Genomic DNA, 20971 nt, shown 5'->3' with positions numbered 1-20971 from the left:
AGGAGCCATAACAGTTTTTTTTATAAATTAAATTTACTTTATCTCAAGTATGAACCCTCCCCCCCCCCCCTTATCTCAATCTGCAGACACACCTTCATAATGTCAAGGTATTGTGACATCATTTCTTGACGCAAAGTGTTCCGAAACATTGTATCATAAAACCTTGATATTGTGTCAATTAATGTCTACAGATATAACTTTTTCTTCAAAGATTGCAAAAAAAAAAAAAAAAAAAACCATACAAACTCCCTCAACCTTTCACTATGATACAGTCGGTATAATATAATACGGTACACATTTGAAATTATCAACTTCTGACTAAGCAAATAGGCATTTAGACTTAAACTGAAAAAAATATGTACAAATAATAACAAGAGGCCCAAGGGCCTTGAATCGCTCTTCTGATAAATTGTACAATCTATCACTTCTATTAGAAGCCTCCAACTCTGTTAGAATCATAAGATCCAAAATGCATCAACTTACAAAGTTTGATAATATTTAGCCAGTTAAAACTGAAGATATTATATTATTATAAAATACCATAAGTAGAGACCACAGTGACCTACCTTTTGATTGAAGTTTTCTGAGGACTCAAGATACATTAATTGACAAAGACTAATGATTCTAATTAAATAAGTACCTGAGATATTCAAAAGTAGGTCACCATGACCTACTTTTTGGTAAACATTCTTTGAAAACCCAAGATGCATCATCTGACAAAGTTTGACGATTCTAAGCCAATTAGTACCAGAGATAATTAAATATAGCCATCAAATGTCAAAAGTAGGTCACGGTGACCTACTTTTTGGTCGACTTTATTCGAAAACCCATAATGCCTAAATTGACAAAATTTGATGATTTTAAGCCAATAAGTACCTGAGATACTCAAAATTAGGTCACGGTGACCTACTTCTTGTTGGACATTCAATGAAAACCCAAGATGCATCATCTGACAAAGTTTGACGATTCTAAGACAATTAGTACCAGAGATACTTAAATATAGCCATAAAATGTCAAAAGTAGGTCACTGTGACCTACTTTTTGGTTGCCACTCTCCGAAAACCCAAGATGCATCAACTCACAAAGTTTGATGATTCTAAGCCGCAATAAGTACCGGAGATACTTAAATAAAGCCATAAAATGTCAAAAGTAGGTCACCATGACCTACTTTTAGGTCGTCACTCTCTGAAAACCTAATATGCATGGACTCACAAAGTTTGATGATTCTAAGCCAATAAATACCTAAGATACTTCAATATAGCCATAAAATGTCGAAAGTAGGTCATCGTGACCTACATTTTGGTTGACATTTTTCAAAGACCCAAGATGCATCTACTGACCAAGTTTAATGATCGTAGGTCTGAAGGTAATCAAAATATGCGTTTTAAACAATTTGAAAACAAATGTCGGCAAAATTCAAAAAGTAGGTCACAGTGACCTTTTTTCATAAATATGTTTTAAGGTCCCAAGGTGCATCAAAGTACAAGATTTGATGATTCTAAACCTCCCAGTGTCTGAAATAATGGGATTTAATGTTTTTAAAAGGATAAGTCATAAAGTTCAAAAAGTAGGTCACGGTGACCTTTTAAGTTGACAATGTTTGTGGACCCAAGATGCATCAACTGACAAAGTTTGATGATCATAGGCCTTAAAGAATCCAAAATATGCCTTCAAATCAATTTGAAAACAAATCCCCGCAAAATTTAAAAAGTAGGTCACCGTGACCTACTTTTGAGTTAACATGATGTTAAGTCGTAAGATGCATCAACTTACAAGAATTGATGATCCTAGTCCTTATAGTAAGCAAAATATGCACGATTTTATTAATTGTAAATTTAGGTCAACTTTGAAGTGACCTTGAATGCACATTTGCCCCAGGGTAATTCCCCGTGCAAATTTTAATCTTCGACATATCCTGTTCCTTGTATGTAAGTTTGGTGAAAATCTGCCTGGTGGTTATGGAGAAGAAGATTTTTTAGCAACCAGTAGTTTTGGTTTTGTTTTCCTGATTATCTCCCCTTTTTTAAGGGTCCCAACCCTTATTTTAGTATAAATGGTAGTCCTTGGGCAAAGGATACCCTGTGACAAATTTGGTACTGATTGGCCAAGGGGTTCTTGAGTTATGGCCCATATTCTAAAAAGTTTACGCACACTGCACAAATGGCCATAGCATTAGCTCTTTGAGCCTTTGGCTCAGAAGAGCTAACAAGAGCAGAAAAAATAATGGTTAATAAACAAGAGATGTTTGTAAAACACTTATGCCCCCCTCCCCCAATTTTGAATTTTTCAAAGTCCAAAAGGGCATAACTCTGTCAAAAATGGTGCGACCATACCCAAAACAGAACTTGACCTAGATAGTCATCTGATAAATCTGTGTACTAAATTTCATTTCAGTATGTGAAACCTCTGCAAAGAAAATGAATGGAAACTTGCAAATATTTGTAATTTTTCTAAGTCCAAGGGGCAAAACTCCGTCAAAAATAGCGCGACCGTACCCAAAACAGGACTTGGCCTAGATATTCATCCGATATACCTGTATACTAAATATGATTTCACTATGTGCAACTTCTGCAAAGAAAATGAACAGAAACTGCAAATAATTGGAATTTTTCTAAGTCCAAGGGGCATAACTCTGTCAAAACTTACATATTCATCTGATATATCTGTAAAACAAATTTCATTTCAGTATGTGCAACGGTTGTGAAGAAAATGAATGGAAACTAAGTGAACCAACAGACCGACCGACAGACAGCAGCAAAGCAATATGCCCTCCCTTCTTCGAAGGGGGGTATAAAAATTGGGGGGAGAGGGTTAAAATCACACACTCACATTTCATGAATCAACAAAAGGACATTGAGGTTTCTTGATATATCTGTTAGGCAAAGCATAACATATCTGATGAATACCATTGATACCTGATGTTTATTTATAAACTATATGTTACTCAAGAAAAAGGACATTTTTTTAATGATATAAAATCGTTTTATTTACATATGTACAATGGTTTTTAATATGCAATACCTACAGTTCTTTTTTTTTTCAAACAGATGAACTACTAGTATATCATTTATACATGTATACTTATATGTTCAAATGCCGATTGCATTATAGACGAAAATTAAAAAAGGATCATCAACTGATACAATTTATACAGTACGTACAGTATAATCTAGAATTCTAAGAGAACCGGGAAAAATTGCATTACAGTGTATTTAATAACCTTATTTAAAGCTTTACAAATCTTCAAATTAAAACTTTAAATTTGGTATTTGGACAAACTAGAATCCGTGGGCAACACTGCATACCTGACTGAACATCTTCTTTTTGAGAATAAATTAAAAAAAAATAATAATACAACCAAAATTTATTTCCCCCTTAAATTGAAGCCAATATGATTTCAACAAATCTAACTTATAATGTTAACTTTATATAAATTGTTACCTTTTTTATTGTTCATGAATCTGCTTTCCACATAGATATATATAACTTGCATTTTACCCTGATTTCTCTGAGTTTGCAGATTTCTTGTAAATTCTTATGTACCTTGGTATTTGCATTCTGAACCCACCCCTTACTTTTAATAATTATTTTTTCTTTAGAATGTTTTTTTTTCTTTACAATCCTAATCTCATGATCAAACTGAATCTACACTGCAAAAGGCTACTTAAAATAACAGAATGATATGCTTTATATAATGGCTTTGCCTCTCTCAAAAGATTATGTTAAATATTTACAATGGGCAATCAGTGATCATGAAAAAGCTCACTCTGACATGACTCTGTTTAGGCAAAAAACAAAACTGGAACACATAATACTTATGAGTAAGCACTTTCTTATTTTCACTTCAATTCCTGACAGCATGCATGCAGTTTAGTTTCTCATGATCTCCATCTCATTCAAATTTAGGAAAATTGTTGTTCTGATACATGTATATCTAAATTTTTGTCCATGAGAAAATTGACTTACCATATACAGGTAAGTGAATTCAAAAAATTAATAAAAATAACATTAAATTGAAGTCCCCATACAAAATATTCAAACGTTTCATAATCAATTCCCAATCATATCAAAGGAAGATGTTCACTCTAAATACACAAACTTATTTCATTTCGAAATCTTCTATACACACTAAGCAATCAAAAGTTAATGGAAATATTCATTTCCCATACAATCTGCAGTTATGACCAAACATGTCCAAACTACAACTCACAAACACAGTCAATGTTTCAACTTTCAACATACTCAATTCATACTATAGCTTATTATTCTAGTCATATTACAATAAACTTTGTCATGTTCTCCATAATTATGCATGAGTATTTTTACAGGATAAATCTGCAACTTTTGCCTTTCACAACACACTTGATTCTAACAATTTGTTCTTAAATCTAAATTACTGAGTAGAACCATATCAGGACAATGGAGGGCCGTCTATGCTCTGGTCGGACGTGTTGCCTCCCGCTCGATCCTCCTCCTCTGAGTCTATCTCGGGGATGGGTCCCTGAGATGAGTCTGGTGAGCTGTTTTCTGCGTCTGGTTGGCTGTTTTCTGCATTCTGTATTTCCTGGTCACTGTCTTCGTCCGTCGCGGGAGTCACGTCTGGTCCGCTGTCATATTCCAGCAATTCATCGTCTGTCACGTGCCAGGATCGACCCTCCACAAAATCAGCAAATCTGTCAACATAATTATTCATTTTACTAGAACAATGCATTTGGTCTTACAGTTTAATAAAAAGAATCAACATTTAAACAAGATTGTAAAACACTTATGCCCCCCTCCCCCCAAATTGGAATTTTTTTAAGTCCAAAAGGGCATAACTCTGTCTAAAATGGTGCGATCCAATCCAAAACATTTCTTGACCTAGATATTCAGCTGAAAAATCTGTATACTAAATTTCATTTCAATATGTGCAACCTCTGCAAAGAAAATGAACGGAAACTGCAAATAAGTGGAATTTTTCTAAGTCCAAGGGGCATAACTCTAACAAAAAGGAAGCGATTGTACTCAAAACAGAATTTGACCTAGATATTTATCTGAAATACCTGTATACTAAATTTCATTTCAATATGTGCAACCTCTGCAAAGAAAATGAACGGAAACTGCAAATACGTGGAATTTTTCTAAGTCCAAGGGGCATTACTCTATCAAAAATGGTGCAATCGTACCCAAAACATAATTTGACCTAGATATTCAGCTCATAAATCTGTATACCAAATTTCATTTCAATATGTGCGGTCCCTGCGAAGAAAATGAACGGAAACTGCAAATAAATGGAATTTTTCTAAGTCCAAGGGGCATAACTCTGTCAAAACTGGGGCGATCGTACCCAAAACAGAACTTGATCTAGATATTTACCTGATAAACCTGTATACCAAATTTCATTTCAGTATGTGCAATGGTTGTGAAGAAAATGAACGGAAACTAAATGGACCAACAGACCGACGGACAGCAGCAAAGCAATATGCCCTCCCTTCTTTGAAGGGGGCATAATAAAGATCCTGTGAGAGGTTATTGTGACAAGTGAATTTGATCTGGGAATATGACCTAGAGCCCAGAGTGCCATCATCAGATACCCACGGATGATCTCATCTTTACTCGTGGGTATCTGACGATGCCAGAGTGCACAAAGCTTCAATCAGGACTTTGGTTAGCACATGATTTTTGCTGCACTAAATGCTGAGTTCGGGGGCCTTAAGTGGTTACTGAGTGAACTGATGGTCTTCCATTTGTTACATTCAGGACTGTATAAGAATACTGAGTACTCAGACTTTCAATGGTTACAGAGAAAACTGTTGGTCTTCCGCTGGTTACATTTGGGACTAAATGAGTATGACCCTAATAAAAACTGAGTGCACAGACCTGCAAGGGTTACCAAGTGAGCTAATGGTCTTCCATTTATGATTACAGGATGCAGATTGGCATGACTAAAGTGCTATCCTCTTTTAAACTCCTTGAAATCAAGTTCATGTATCAAATTGTTTTCATAATTGTAATAAGCATTTGGTTTTTAGTGACCCTCAGGGCAGAATGAGCATGACCTTAATTCATACCGAGGGTTACTGAGCAAGCTGATCTTGTCTTCCACTCTGGAAGACAGGATACACTCAGGACAGAATAAGTATGACCTCATAATTACCTGCGAGGGTTACTGAGTGAGCTGATGGTCTTCCACTTGTTACAATCAGGACTCTGACAGAAACTCCTGAGTTCCTCAAGGGCTTTCTTTGTCTCCTCAAAGCCCTGTTGCTGGTATTCTTGTTCAGTCAGGAGCTTGATCTTGGGTTTGAAAAGTCTGTACCTGTAAAATCAACAGTAGTGAAAATTAGTCTTAACTTCACAAAGAATCTCAAAAGCTGATAGCTATAGTTTTTTTTATGAAATTAATACAGTATGCATGAAACACTGGTAGATAAAATTAAACTGAAACATGCATCAGTTTATTATAAATTAAAATTATAACTGGACAATAGATTAATTTATGATTCATAGCATGGGGTCATTTTAAGAATGAAAAATCAAGCAAAATCAAATATATGTAATGCTTAAATTCAAGCTCATGTGTCATGCATGGATGCAGGAACATAACAATGCAACATACCTATCCATGTATTCAAGAGAAATGCTAGTTTTTATGATTTATTTTTTGCAGTGCACAAGCTGTGATGTGCCATTTGCATTTTTTTTCAGAAGTAGCAAAAAGAAATTCAAAAGCGGCAAAAATGAAATTTTAAGACATACCAAACGAAGTATATTTAGGAAATCATGTATCACTTGAATGCACACAGGTGACCAATGGAACAGTAAAGGGATACAAATTTTTTTGAAATAATGTAAGATGGATAAAACAAGGAGAGACATTGTTTTTTTTTTAGAGAAAAAGTTAATTAATTTAAGATTTTAATCATAAAAATCTAAATCTTTAAAACCACAAGTAGGGAAACATGATGTAAATTGCTGAGCATGGTTACTAATTTTACCTGGTTAGAGTTGAAATAGTGTCTACATTATACCTTAAAATGATTAAAAGTGAAAGAGATATGGGTTGGGAAACAAAAGTATATTCTTGTTATTTACATTAAATTATTTTCAATGATATGAATTTACATGCATAAACCCAATGTCCACATGGTCCAAGTTGTAAATTTATAAAGCCAAGTTTTACAACTAATTTCAATTATTTCTTTTTACAATAAATTGTTGATATGATTGAAAGTTTCACTTATAATATTATTTTTCCAATCCAAAACAATAGTCATTTTTCTTTACTTAGTCATTAACCCCCTCCCAATGCAAAAAAAGATTGTTATGGAGAAGAAGACATACATGTAATACAATGAAGAGTTGGCTAATATCAAAAACAAATTAACTATTATGTAACTACTACGTACATGTGTAATTCCTGTACATGTTTTTAAATTAGTTTTTTTTTTCAAGTGAGTATAACTTTAAACTTCACAATTTAAAAACAATGTCTGTGATAAAAAACATAAACTGAGGCAGCATTTGACATCGATCCCATTGCAAATTACCTCACATCTGTTTTGCACAGCACTAACTCACTCCTCCACACACACACAAACAAACAACCACACCACTGCATTACTATATTCCCTCCAACTTCATTGCAAGGGGATTAAACTATGTCACACAGGAGTAAGCACCAGGTACCTACCTAATATATCTAGTAAACCTGTTGTCAAATAATCCAGCAGGAAGGTTATACAAAGTAATCAAAGTCACAATAATGGCTACAGATGCCTCTCGGATCTGTGTACCATTGTAGATGAATACCAACGAAATCAACTGTAAACACCACTTGATCAGATTCAGTGTCCTAGGCTCAGTCACTGGACCGTAGCGATAACAGAGGGCGAAACTGACGAGGGCTGAGACTAGGACGTATCCCACAATCCATTGCCAATACATGCCAAACAAACTGGAGGAGGTCTCGTAAAAATGTTGTACAATGTACGTCCATAAGTACATGTAGGTAGAACATCCTATTGCCATCAGTACATAACCAAGTTTCCTAAGGCTCTGAAATTATAAAAAAAGAGTACAGGTATATAAAAGATAATGATACTTATACCTGTTATATATACATGTATGTAAGGTTACATATAAATTAAAGAAATTTTGATTTCCTTCACCAAGCATTTTTCCTATAAATTTTCCCCCAATACATAAACATTTTAAATAAATAAGTGTGATGCATGTCTGCACTATGTATTGTATTTATTCATTTATTAATGGTATTCACAAATTTATTTTTGCATTTTTATCTGCACTAAAGCTGCTAAAATATGAAGCCCACATTTTTCAGCACATATACAGATTTCTGAAGGTTAATATATTTATTATAATTATACATGAAAATATTTGCATCAGTTTCTTTGTCATTTATGTTAATGGATTCTATATACCCAGTACATATTTTCTCTCCAATACATGTCCTTGATGTTAATAGTACTATTCCCTCATTAATTAATTAGATATTTCAAATTCACACTTCTAATATTAGCCTATTATGTATGATGTATAGATAGCGCATATGGCATTTAAACAGAATAAATATCAATTAAAAATTTACTTACATCAACATACAATGGAGTGAACATTGTGAAGATCTACATTCAGAATATGCAAAATTTTGAATCCCAAAATTTGATTTAGTCCTCATCTGATTTTTGTTATATTTTAATGAATATTTCCTTTAACAAGAGGCCCACGGGCCTTATAGGTCACCTGAGTATTGTGTAACAACTTTCAAACAATTAAATTTGGTTCGTGATTTAAACCAGAGGCCATGAAATTCACAATTTACAATTTTGAAAGAGGCACCATTGCTTATCATAATTATTAACTTAGCATGCTTACTCAATTTACTTAATACCCAGAGGTAGATCAGAGTAACAAAGAGAAAATGCACTTCCACTTTATACCCAGTTGTGCACCTTACCCTAAAGGAACCACTGACCCATGGGCCACATACATGTTTTTCAAAATTTTGCAAATTTTATCATAAAATGGTTGATTAATACCAAAGAGCAGATTTCAAAGCATTAATTTATTTTCAGACTATGTAACCCCCTCCCCCTCTGACCCTGGGGGCATATAAAAACCACTTTGCTAGATGCACCTTTCTTCATCATAAATATATATATATACTTGGATCATTGGCATAAAACCCAGAAGCAAAGGAAAATATTTTAAAAGAATTAATGTATTTTTACTATATAATCAATATAGCCCCGCCCTAACACCAGAATCCCTAACCCTGGGGCCATAAAATTCACAATTTTGGAAGAGGCACTCTTGCTCATCATAACTATGTACTTAGTTAGTTTATTTAATACACAGAGGCAGAGAAGAAGATTTTCAAAGAATTAATGCATTTTCACTATATAATCAATAGAGCCCCGCCCTAACACCAGAACCCCTGACCCTGAGGCCTTAAAATTCACAATTTTGTAGGAGGCACTCTTGCTTATCATAACTATGTACTTAGTTAGTTTATTTAATACACAGAAGCAGAGAAGAAGATTTTCAAAGAATAAATGCATTTTCACTATATAATCAATATAGCCCCGTCCTAACACGAGAACCCCTAACCCTGGGGCCATAAAATTCACAATTTTTGGAAGAGGCACTCTTGGTCATCATAACTATGTGCTTAGTTAGTTTATTCAATACCCAGGAGCAGAGAAGATTTTCAAAGAATATACGCATTTTCACTATATAATCAGAGAGAGCCCAACATCAGAACCCCTGACCCTGTGGCCATAAAATTCACAATTTTGGTAGAGGCACTCTTGCTCATCATAACTATGCACTTAGTTAATTTATTTAATACCCAGGAGCAGAGAAGAAGATTTTCAAAGAAATAATGCATTTTCACTATATAATCTATAGAGCCCCGCCCTAACACCAGAACCCTTGACCCTGGGGCCATAAAATTCACAAATCTGGAAGAGGCACTTTTGCTCATCATAACTATGTGCTTAGTTAGTATATTTAATACCCAGGAGCAGAGAAGAAGATTTTCAAAGAAATAATGCATTTTCACTATATAATCTATAGAGCCCCGCCCTAGCACTAGAACCCCTGACCCTGGGGCCATGAATTTCACAATTTTGGTAGAGGACTCAATGCTCATTACATTCATGCCAACAGTTTGCCTGCTTGATGTATTGGAGTAAAGAAGATTTTGAAAGATTGAAATAATTTTGGTAGTTTTGGCCCCATCCCTCAGGCCCCAGGGGGGCGGGGACCATGAAATTCACAATTTTTGTTCCCCTCCACCCATAGATGCTGTATACCAAATTTGGTTGAAATTGGTTCAGTGGTTTCAGAGAAGAAGCTGAAAATGTTCAAATGTTAACACACGACACACGACGCACGACGACGGACGAAAATGGATAGCATTGCAATAGGTCACCTGAGTTACTCAGGTGACCTAATAAACACATGCTTTGCCTATCTCATCCCATAACATAATTTGACTGTGGGTCAAGAATGAAATAACCTTGAATCTTGGCTACATGTTTTAAACTACTTGCATTTTAGAAAGAGGATATTCAAATCAATGTTAAACTTTTGCCCCCTACTGTAGCCTCAAGTCAATCCTTCAACAAATTTGAACCTGCTTTGATGCTTTCTATAATTCAGTTCTTACTGATCTGTATGTCTTTAAACTTATACTGAATAAATTACTCTTCAGTACAAGTTTTCTGCTGAATGAACCAATCCTACTTCTTTTAATAAATCTTTAAACATTCCTTTAAAGGGGACCTGCCTTTTCTTTTGATCTAGTGATGAGGTAGTCATTGTATGACAAATTTTGATAAACCAAAACAAAAAAAAACCTGCAAGGTTCTGACTGAAGTCTACTGTAAAATCACATATTTTCATGGGGTCAAATTTTCGTGGTTTGAGTAAAAACTTTTGGTTCGTGGGGATTTGAATTTGTGGATGCTGAATTGTTGAGTAGTTATGTAACCATTTACATTTCATGGTGGACATGATTTCGTGGGTCTCTCCATACTCAAAAACAATGAAAAATTAAACCCCCACGAAAATTTATGATTTCACAGTATATATGGTTGTATGAAAAAAAGACATTTAAGATCTAGAAAATTTTAATTTGAACACTTACATTTCTATTTTCCTCAAAACTTTTCAGAAGAAAATGATATAAGATAGTTTGATTCAAATAAATCTTGGTCTGCTTTGACATAAATTGCACATAAAAACACAGCTTCATGTTGTCTGAATTTGTATGTGTATGTGTAGTACCTGAGGAAACATCCTGCTCATCACAAACGCTATCACGAGGAGGGACGCCATCACTCCAACCCCGACACCAAAACCGTAGTGCAGCTTCACATTGCTGAAAGTTAAATATATTATCATACAGATGTATCATGATTTGAAATAAATCAAATCAACAATCATTCAGAAATTTTTCACAATTTGTTTTATAAGTGGTTACTGAGAGGAACTTAGGAAAATTTGATGTGAGACACCAGCAATTTTATGCTATTTTTTTAAAAGAACTATTTACCCTTGAAAAAGAGAAAGGCCCTTCCACTTATTTAAACACATTTGAATTTGATAACCAAAGAATGATCTGTGTCAAGATTAGTGAAATTAGCCAATGATTCTAAAAAAGATCAAAAATGTAAATGTTAATTGCAGAGAATATTCGTTGATCCAAAAAGTCCACTTGAGTCTTTGTCTCAGGTGAGCTAAAAAGCTCCCTAGTTTCTAACTCAGATGATCTGAAAAAAATAACTTACTGACTCCAACTTCCTGCTGATAAGAAGAGGATAATTCCAAATCCTAGAGAGGCCAAAAGCCAGGGTTCCAAATCTGAAAATGTTAAAACAAGGCAAATCTAGTGTTTACTTAAAGGTCATAAATTAAATCCAGGACATAGTCTTGTACTAAAATGACACTTCCTTTTCCTCCTCCTTTATATTGTATGAACAACAAAACATTTATTTCCAGTACACAAAAGCTTGATTTTACTTAAAATTTAAAGAATGAAAGAAACAAAGCTAAAACTATACTTTTGATTAAAAATTTGACAGTGAATGGTGTGTCTGACTGGACACCAATACAGCTCTGGTTAAAAGCAATAAATGGTACTTCTTCCACCTCTCTCTGAACAACCAGTCTCAACTTTTGGAGGACACTGTATACCGGGCTGAAGGAATCTCTTTGATCTTTGACTTCCTGTACAGTTTTTCCCCGGACTGTCTTAAAATGACTTGGTACATGACTAAAATTAAGTTTCATCTGAAATACATTTGAAATATTTTTTAAATTATCACAAAATAGTTTAATTTTCATTGAAACATGTTATTTGATTGGATAAAAAAAAATCATCTATATCATATAAGCTGTGTATCCTTCACAATGAAGTAGGTTTGACCTTGACCTTCGGAGTTTTTTTTGGGGGGGGGGATACAAACTTATCTTTTCTGCTTTTAGACAAGATTTATTACATAATTTTATTTTGCGGCAATTAATGTACATCCATGAGGATGTTGAAGTTAGAGCCACAGAAGAATAAATGTGTATATCTGTGTTTTTTCAAAAAACATTTATCAGTGAAAACAAGAAATCTGTGAGCCAATGCTCACTAGTAATACCCCTGCTCTGATGTAAATAAACACTATCATGTTAATATACACAAGTTCAATTACACTATCATGTTAATATACACAAGTTCAATTACAGGCAGACACACAGAAAAATTTGAAGTTGACATCAGATTCATATCAAAATTAATCCCACCATATGGCATGCCTCAACGAAGAGTGCGTGATTGTACTAAAATTAAGCATCTGCTATGAATAGTTAATGAGAAAACTGCAACGAAAATTTATGTATGAAACAGACGGATGCACAGACAAATAGGAAGTTGACATTGAGGATTTGACCAAAAATGTGTCCAACCGTATGGCATGCCTTAGGGAAGATTGTGTTAAAATTTCAAGCATCTGCGATGAGTAGTTGCTGAGAAACTTGTGACAAAATTTTGTTATGTATGAAATGGACAGACAAAGAGGAAGTTGACATCAGATTTGTACAAAAATGTTTCCCACCATATGGCATGCCTCAGAGAAGATTGTGTTAAAATTTCAAGCATCTACAATGAGTAGTTGCTGAGAAAACTGCGACGAAAATTTGTTACGGACAGACACACAGCTAGACAGACACACAAGGGTAAAACAGTATACACCCCTCTCCTTCGGAGCAGGGGTATAAAAAGAAGAAAAGGAAGAAAAACTTATCAAGTAATCTACATGTGTATTTTGAGTCAGAGTATATCCAACAAAATAAATTGTAATGAAATAATTCTATTGAATGAGATGTTAATTATGGTCGATTTTGCTTTATTGTATTTTTGCTATTCATGTAGGGCATGGTGTTTATTAAGAAACTGTCACGTTTTTAGATATAAATGGGGTTATACTCTTTTATAATATCTGATAAACATGATTCACAAAGATACATGCATACATATCTATCAATATTTGAAATTTAACATACCACAGGATTCACCCACAAGAAAATGACCGACTCTGAAAGTCCTTTAAAGCAGTAAATCTTCCAATAATAAGGCTCGTCATCATCATCATATTCACTTTTCACCGAAACATGGTCAACTGTTCGATCTTTTAATACATTAAATTCAAAACCTAAAATGGGAAAATATACCATTATACCTTTACATTAAAACACATAATCATTTATCATTATATGGTCTACAAATAGATAAATTTCCTGTTTTGTGGAAGTAATGCATTTTTGAGTAATAACTTGATGTATAAATAAAAGCAAGAAACATGTTGTAATCTTTAAAGGTTTGTATTAATTAGAAACATTGCTGTAGTGAAAGTATTATGGTCAACCTGTTTGGTTGTAAGTTTAAACCTATATCAAGTTTTTTTTTGTTTTTTTTAGATGGCAACCTACATGTAGCTGCTATTCCATTTTCTGGGAATAGTTGATTGCATGGTTATAAATGCTTAATTTAAACTTTCACTTGATTTTACATGTACATATATATTTAGGAATTTAGGCTGGACTAAGTACATCAGCCTGGATAGCTCAGTGGTCACCTGACTTGTTATGCAGGGTACTGGATTCAATTCTGCCATATGTTTTCAATAATATTATATGTAATTTCTGAATTATCTTTATCTTTCAATGGTGCTGCTAGCTACCCTGTTCAGACAAAATATAATTATGTATGTAATAAATGTAAAATCCTGTCCTGACATGGTGAACTTGTGTTTTGTCTTTGGGCATAGCTGTTTAAAGAGGGAGGAATGAATGAATTTAGGCTGGATGATGGATATCGGTCTACATAGCTCAGTGTTTAGAGTACCTGACTAGTAATGCAGGGTCCCAAGTTCAATTCAACGTCCAGTCCTATGTTTTCATTAAAAGTAATTATGACAATCAACGTTAACTCATTCTTCTTTTCCACACTGATGTCTTATATAAACACTTGACGCAGTTAACTGTTTGAACTAAACAAAAACTGTATCTACGATATCTCGTATATGCAAATATAATATCTAAATAAAACTTCTTTGAGTAGCTTAATAAGGCCATGTATGTAATCAAAGCTACATAGCTTATGATATTATATGTACTGATTGTTCTTGATCTACTCGAAGAGTAAGATGGCTCCCTGTCCATTCCGAATTAAACTGCATTGAGATCTCTTTTAAGAGATGAAAGTACAGGCCTACTTACATTCTGTTCCCCCTACAATACACCCATCAATGCTATTAGTATTTATGACTGTAAAGGAAAATAAAAGCAGTACAGCAGGAAAAAACAAATTCAGCGCCATCTTTATCAAAACAAACTTGGGTGACGTGAACGCTTAAATTTAGGCGCGTTGATATACCCAAAAGGACCCTGTAAAACACAGAACACAACAGTTCTCAAAATAACTATCAAAAATAATGTTCTAAATTAAAAAAAAAATAGAACATATTGGCTAGGGTATATGAATCCTCCGGATTGTTAAACGTTAAACAGCTGTTTAACGATTAAATAAAAAAAAGTTTTCCTTTGATAACACAAATCTCCGCAATGAGTTGCTTATCGAACTCGATTTTGCTATTAATATTACATAGACGAGTAAGGGGGAAAATCTTAAATTTATGCTACCCTACATTCTCGCTCTGAATGATGAGACTTAAAAAAAAATAAAATGTTAAAATTAAAATCAATGTAATTTTTAATCAAAGTACCGAAAGTTCTGAGAGCTGTGTTTTATTTGTGAGTACACAAGTTGCTAATTCGGGGAAGGGGGGAGGTGTCCCTGCTCACTGATCTTTGGCAAGTGTCAGTTTAACGACAAATAAAATATATTGCCAGGGAACTATAATTTATAAACTACCACCAATTAACGAGAAATCACTCTCTGAATAATTTAAAGGTAATCTAGCTGAACTTGACCTGTCAGGTAACACTACATGTATGGGCGTCCATTTAAAACGATAAATATAAGATATGTATCAAATACTGATATTCATAGATATTTTATAAGAATTAAATCTGAACATATTTGAAAAAGTCTCTTTTTTATGTTCATATGCATGACAGTTAAAAAAAAATTAACCAAATATTCTTTTTTAGATTTTTTGAAATCTTGAAAATTTGCCCACCTGAAACTTTGGCTAGAAAAAAAAATCAGATTTCGGTTCAGTTTGAGCAGTTAATTGTTAAAGTGATTCCTACATTTGATATACTTTTGAAGCCTTATCCTACCGCAGGTACATGATTTGAACACACAGGTTTCTACATCACCTGAATAGGTTTTGAATACATATACGAATCATGGCTTAAATTCCCGTTGTTATTTTTGAAAAGTAACTTTATTATTAACTCTGCCTAAAATATTACTTTCAGAGTTTTATATGTACAAGTATTTTTGTACACCTTGAAAAAATGATGTGTATTAACGATGTTTATAAGAATGAAAGGTACTCCGTTATTTCCTGGTTAATCTGTCAATTAACAAACCTTATTTGTGATCTCCATCCGGGCTTCCATGGATTCTATATTTACGTCCAATTGCGGGGGTCGACTGATCTACCCGGATCATTGAACTCAGCCTTGGTCGCGTTGCTGATGAATATCAAAATACATGCAGAAAATAAAGACTTTTAGTATACCCTGACAAAAAACAAGAGGTGTTTGTAAAACACTTATGCCCCCTCCCCCCAAATTGGAATTTTTCTAAATCCAAAAGGGCATAAATCGATCTGTCAAAAATGGGGCAATTGTACCCAAAACAGAACTTGACCAAGATATTTATCTGATAAATCTGTATACCAAATTTCATCTCAGTATATGCAACCTCAGCAAAAAAATGAACGGAAACTGCAAATAATTGGAATTTTTCTAAGTCCAAGGGACATAACTCTGTCAAAAATGGTGCGATCGTCCCCAAAACAGAACTTGACCTACATATACGTGATATATCTGTATACCAAAATTCATTTCAGTATGTGCATCGGTTGCGAAGAAAATGAACGGAAACTAAGTGGACCGACAGACCGACAGACAGCAGCAAAGCAATATGGGGCATAAAAATTGATTTTTTTTTTTTTTTTTTTTTTTTTGTTTTGTTTTTTTTTTAGAAAACCTTTAATTTTTATTTTATCTTAATAAAAATTGTTTGTGTTGTATATGATATAATCCTAATTATCTTTTCATATACACTTATCACTATATACATATTGCATGTAGTTGAGTGTAACATTATATAAATATTGCATGAAGTTGAGTGTAACATTGAAAATTTTGACCCCAAGAAAACCATTGTCAACCGAGGCGCAGCCGAGGTTGACAATTGCGCCTAGGTTGACAATGGTTTTCTTGGGGTCAAAATTTTCAATGTTACACTCAACTACATGCAATATTTATTATGTTATACTGAATGTTTTATACAAAAACATATAACAGTGAACCGCGCGCGCACAAATTCTGCGCAGTCGCTATTTTTTGGAATATCAGCCGTCGTCAAGCAATGTTGACTGTTGCTACGCTGGAGGGCGGGTAATAGTGTTTTTTATCAAATGTTTCTCGACCAATCAGATTCAACTAATTTACATGAAAGTATAATATTGAAAAATTTCACGCCAAGAAAACTTGGTTGCGCCTCGGTTGACAATGGTTTTCGAGGAGCGAAAATTTTAAATGTTATTCTCAACTTCATGCAACATTTATTACAATATTATACTGAATGTTTTATACAAATACATATTTACAGTGAATCTTATAATTAATACGCGCATAAATTCAGCGCAGTCAACATTTCTTTTGGAATATCACCCGTCATCAAACAATATTGACTGCTGCTACGCTGGAGGGCTTGGCTCAGGAGAAACTCCAGTATAGATCAATGAAAATAGTACCAGGAGGAATTTTATATTTAGAAACAGCTACAATCCCTCCTTCTTATGTAACCTTAGCCCTGGAAGATACATAACCCCCTGAAAGCTAAGACTTTCGTCTGCAAGTCTACAGTAAAAAATGCAGCATTAGAAATAAGGATAGTCATGACTTGAGTAGAAATGGAAACCGGAAACCCTGCATGTTATATAGATAGTAGTCAGATTGAGTCTGTTTATCTGAGCTGCACAGACCAATATTCAGATTTTATTTTTTTTATTTTTTACCCATACTAGTATCTTAAATTAAGACTGTCTTTCATTACAATTTAATTTGATTTTTTGATTTTATAGAGAAAAGGTACTCTTTGAGAAATTTAAGGTTTCATTAATTTGAAAAGGAATGAGAAATGAAACATGGAGATAACGAACAGTATTCAACCTCAAAAGTCTATTCAAACAACACAAATCATGAGCAGAGCAAACACGGACCACTAATACAGGAGATGTTAGGTCAGGTGCCATATAGGAGAAAGCTTTCCATGCCGACCGGTCATACCCACTACGTGCACCATTTTCAAGAACTGGATCCTTATATATATAATACGAGAAAATATATGAACAAAGAGCATCCAGTGTAATGTACGCCATAATTCAAAGACCTACAGAATTGAACTTGTACATCGATTGTCAATTTGATGTATTTGATAAAATGGTTATCCCTATCCTTCTTTATGGTTACAGAATATGGGGATTCAAAAATTTTAACATTATTTAGAAACTTAAACTCAAATTTTGTGAGCTAATACTTAATCTTTTAATTATAGTTAATATGGATTATCCTTCCAGGTTATTGTAAACTGTATACTCTTGCATCACGTATTTTGTTTGATATTTTTGTTAGATCTTCTCTTTGTTGTTTTACACAATATGAGGATAAACTGAATTAAAATATTGAAATTGAAAAACAAACCCCGGAAAAATCCGTTGACAATTCAGTGGGTAAATAATGGCTTTATAATTAATATGAAAAAATGTCAGCATTCATCTTAATAATGGATTGCATTGACTGACAAGGTCATTGTATTGTAAACGAGACTGTTGATAATCTTTTTACATCAACTTGTTTGTCAATAAAGTACATCATTTCAGAAATTATACGTACTTAGGATATGATCTAGAGTATCAAATCAACCTCAAATACAGGTGAAAAGTGTATATTGCTGCACAGGTAGAGGAAGTTGACGATTGAAAAAAATTCACTTTTATTGTAAAGTTTTAAATTTGTTGATATGTTACCCTTAAAGTCTTGTCTTGCCTTTTATGGTAGAATATCCAATTATGAAACAGGTGTGTCAAATCCAGTGGTATCTTTTATTTCAAGCTTAGTGGGATAAACAAATAGAAGTAACTATAATATTAACTGACAATACGTAGGTATTTAAAATGTCGAGTTGAAGGCCACAGCAAGTGTTTTCCTCTTCTCATGTACGAGACTTTGAATAAATCCTGATTTATATGAATACAAAAATAGGTCTGTTAATAACGTTACCTATTGCCATGTCCTTATTCGTTGCATTCATGCAGCAACGTGCAGATTAACCGGAAATTCTTATCAAGATAATTTCCCTGCAATTAGTTAGGGGTTTTTCCAATTATCATTTTAATTTAGCTTTTGTGCTAAAGTTAAGTTTATATCTTTAAAATACATCAGAATAAAAATTTTAGAAACAAGATCAATCTGACCTCAGCTTTATATTTTTATCTTCCTGCAATAAAGGTTACGTCCACTTTGCATCAAATTCAATACATCGACAATGAATCTTTTGTTTATAAAACTTGTGCATCCTCAAAGAGATGCAAAGTCCATCTGTTAATTGTTTTTATTTACAGAAAACCCTTCACAAACCATTTTTTACAAGCTTACAAAGGTAGAGTTTCATAAATTAAATGACTGATGCTTGCCGTAGCAGACCTAGGTTTCCGTAAACAATTCAATGGGTAAATAATGGCCTTATAATTAATATGAAAAAAAAATGTCAGCATTCATCTTCATAATAGATTGTATTGACTGACAGGGTCATTGTATCAACCATAGAACACGCGTAATAATGACTTTAAACGAGACTGTTGATATTCTTGTTCCATCAACTTGTTTGTCAATAAAGTACATCATTTCAAAAATTATACGTACTTAGGATATGATCTAGAGTATCAAATCAACCTCAAATACAGGTGATAAGTGTATATTGCTACACAGGTAGAGGAAGTTGACGATTGAAAAAAATTCACTTTTATTGTAAAGTTTTAAATTTGTTGATATGTTACCCTTAAAGTCTTGTCTTGCCTTTTATGGTAGAATATCCAGTTATGAAAAAAATGTGTCAAATCCAGTGGTATCTTTTATTTCAAGCTCAGTGGGATAAACAAATAGAAGTAACTATAATATTAACTGACAATACGTAGGTATTTAAAATGTCGAGTTGAAGGCCACAGCAAGTGTTTTCCTCTTCTCATGTACGAGACTTTGAATAAATCCTGATTTATATGAATACAAAAATAGGTCTGCTAATAACGTTACGTTTAATCATGTCCTTAATTCGTTGCATTCATGCAGCAACGTGCAGATTAACCGGAAATTCTTATCAAGATAATTTCCCTGCAATTAATTAGGGGTTTTTCTCCAGTTATTATTATTATTTTAATTTAGCGTTTGTGCTAAATTAAGCTTGCATCTTTAAAATACATCAGAATAAAAATTTTAGAAACAAGATCAATCTGACCTCAGCTTCATATTTTTTATCTTCCTGCAATAAAGGTTACGTCCACTTCGCATCAAATTCAATACATCGACAATGAATCTTTTGTTTATAAAACTTGTGCATCCTCAAAGAGATGCAAAGTCCATCTGTTAATTGTTTTTATTTACAGGAAACCCTTCCCAAACCATTTTTTACAAGCTTACAAAGGTAGAGTTTCATAAATTAAATGACTGATGCTTGCCGTAGCAGACCTAGGTTTCCAGAACACATAACAAGAGAAAAGTCGGACAAATGAATACACTATTCCCAACATTATATACGACTTCCTTATGTCTATCAAGTGGTTCAAGATTCTCAACAGAAAGACCTTGTGTGGGAGAATTTTATTGATTTATAAAACCTAGATATGCTATTTAATTATACATACAGATCCGAGGTCAAATTTAGATAAACAGTTGCACTTTGAAAAGCTGTTGTATAAATTAATTATTTTTTTAATGCCAATTACGTAACGAAAAACCATGCATCACCATGATATAATGATTATTCCGGGATTATATTTTTAATTCAAGGCCGCCAGAATCTAGCAAGATTCTTAATAAAATTCACATTAATTTTTGCATTGTATAATAATTCTATTTTATAATAACAATTGACAAAATTAATTTGATTTAGAAAAGTTAAGATACAGAAGTCACAGAGAATGTTCAAATTTATTATTTTTTAAACTATTGACCTTGAATTGGCGTAGCGGTTCATATCTGTCACGTGTTGCTAAAT

General features: G+C 33.5%; 1 protein-coding gene across 1 annotated transcript; it reads right to left on the bottom strand.

The window, feature by feature from the left end:
- Window positions 1-2959: 2959 nt before the first annotated feature.
- LOC134269915 (nuclear envelope integral membrane protein 1-like) lies at window positions 2960-14885 on the bottom strand. The gene is made up of 8 exons (XM_062752099.1): window positions 14776-14885; window positions 13561-13709; window positions 12072-12300; window positions 11799-11871; window positions 11296-11389; window positions 7673-8037; window positions 6137-6298; window positions 2960-4673 (listed from the first exon to the last, which is right to left on the bottom strand). The coding sequence occupies exons 1-8, from the start codon at window positions 14873-14875 to the stop codon at window positions 4412-4414; spliced, it is 1434 nt and encodes a 477-aa protein (XP_062608083.1). The 5' UTR covers window positions 14876-14885; the 3' UTR covers window positions 2960-4411.
- Between the last annotated feature and the right edge of the window lie 6086 nt (window positions 14886-20971).

Source organism: Saccostrea cucullata, unplaced genomic scaffold, assembly GCF_032062105.1.
Source record: "Saccostrea cucullata isolate Sc308-1 unplaced genomic scaffold, CSIRO_AGI_Scuc_v1 ctg2363, whole genome shotgun sequence".
NCBI lineage: Eukaryota > Metazoa > Mollusca > Bivalvia > Ostreida > Ostreidae > Saccostrea > Saccostrea cuccullata.
This window is presented reverse-complemented; position numbering and strand designations above follow the sequence as displayed.

Excerpts from the sequence above, each read along its gene's own strand:
- LOC134269915 (XM_062752099.1), bottom strand. The coding sequence starts at position 14,875 with ATGGCGCTGAATTTGTTTTTTCCTGCTGTACTGCTTTTATTTTCCTTT. Across the intron at positions 8,038-11,295 it reads TGAGCAGGATGTTTCCTCAG|AGCCTTAGGAAACTTGGTTA; the intron begins GTACTACACATA and ends TTATAATTTCAG. Across the intron at positions 4,674-6,136 it reads TCACTCAGTAACCCTCGCAG|ATTTGCTGATTTTGTGGAGG; the intron begins GTAATTATGAGG and ends TTATGTTGACAG.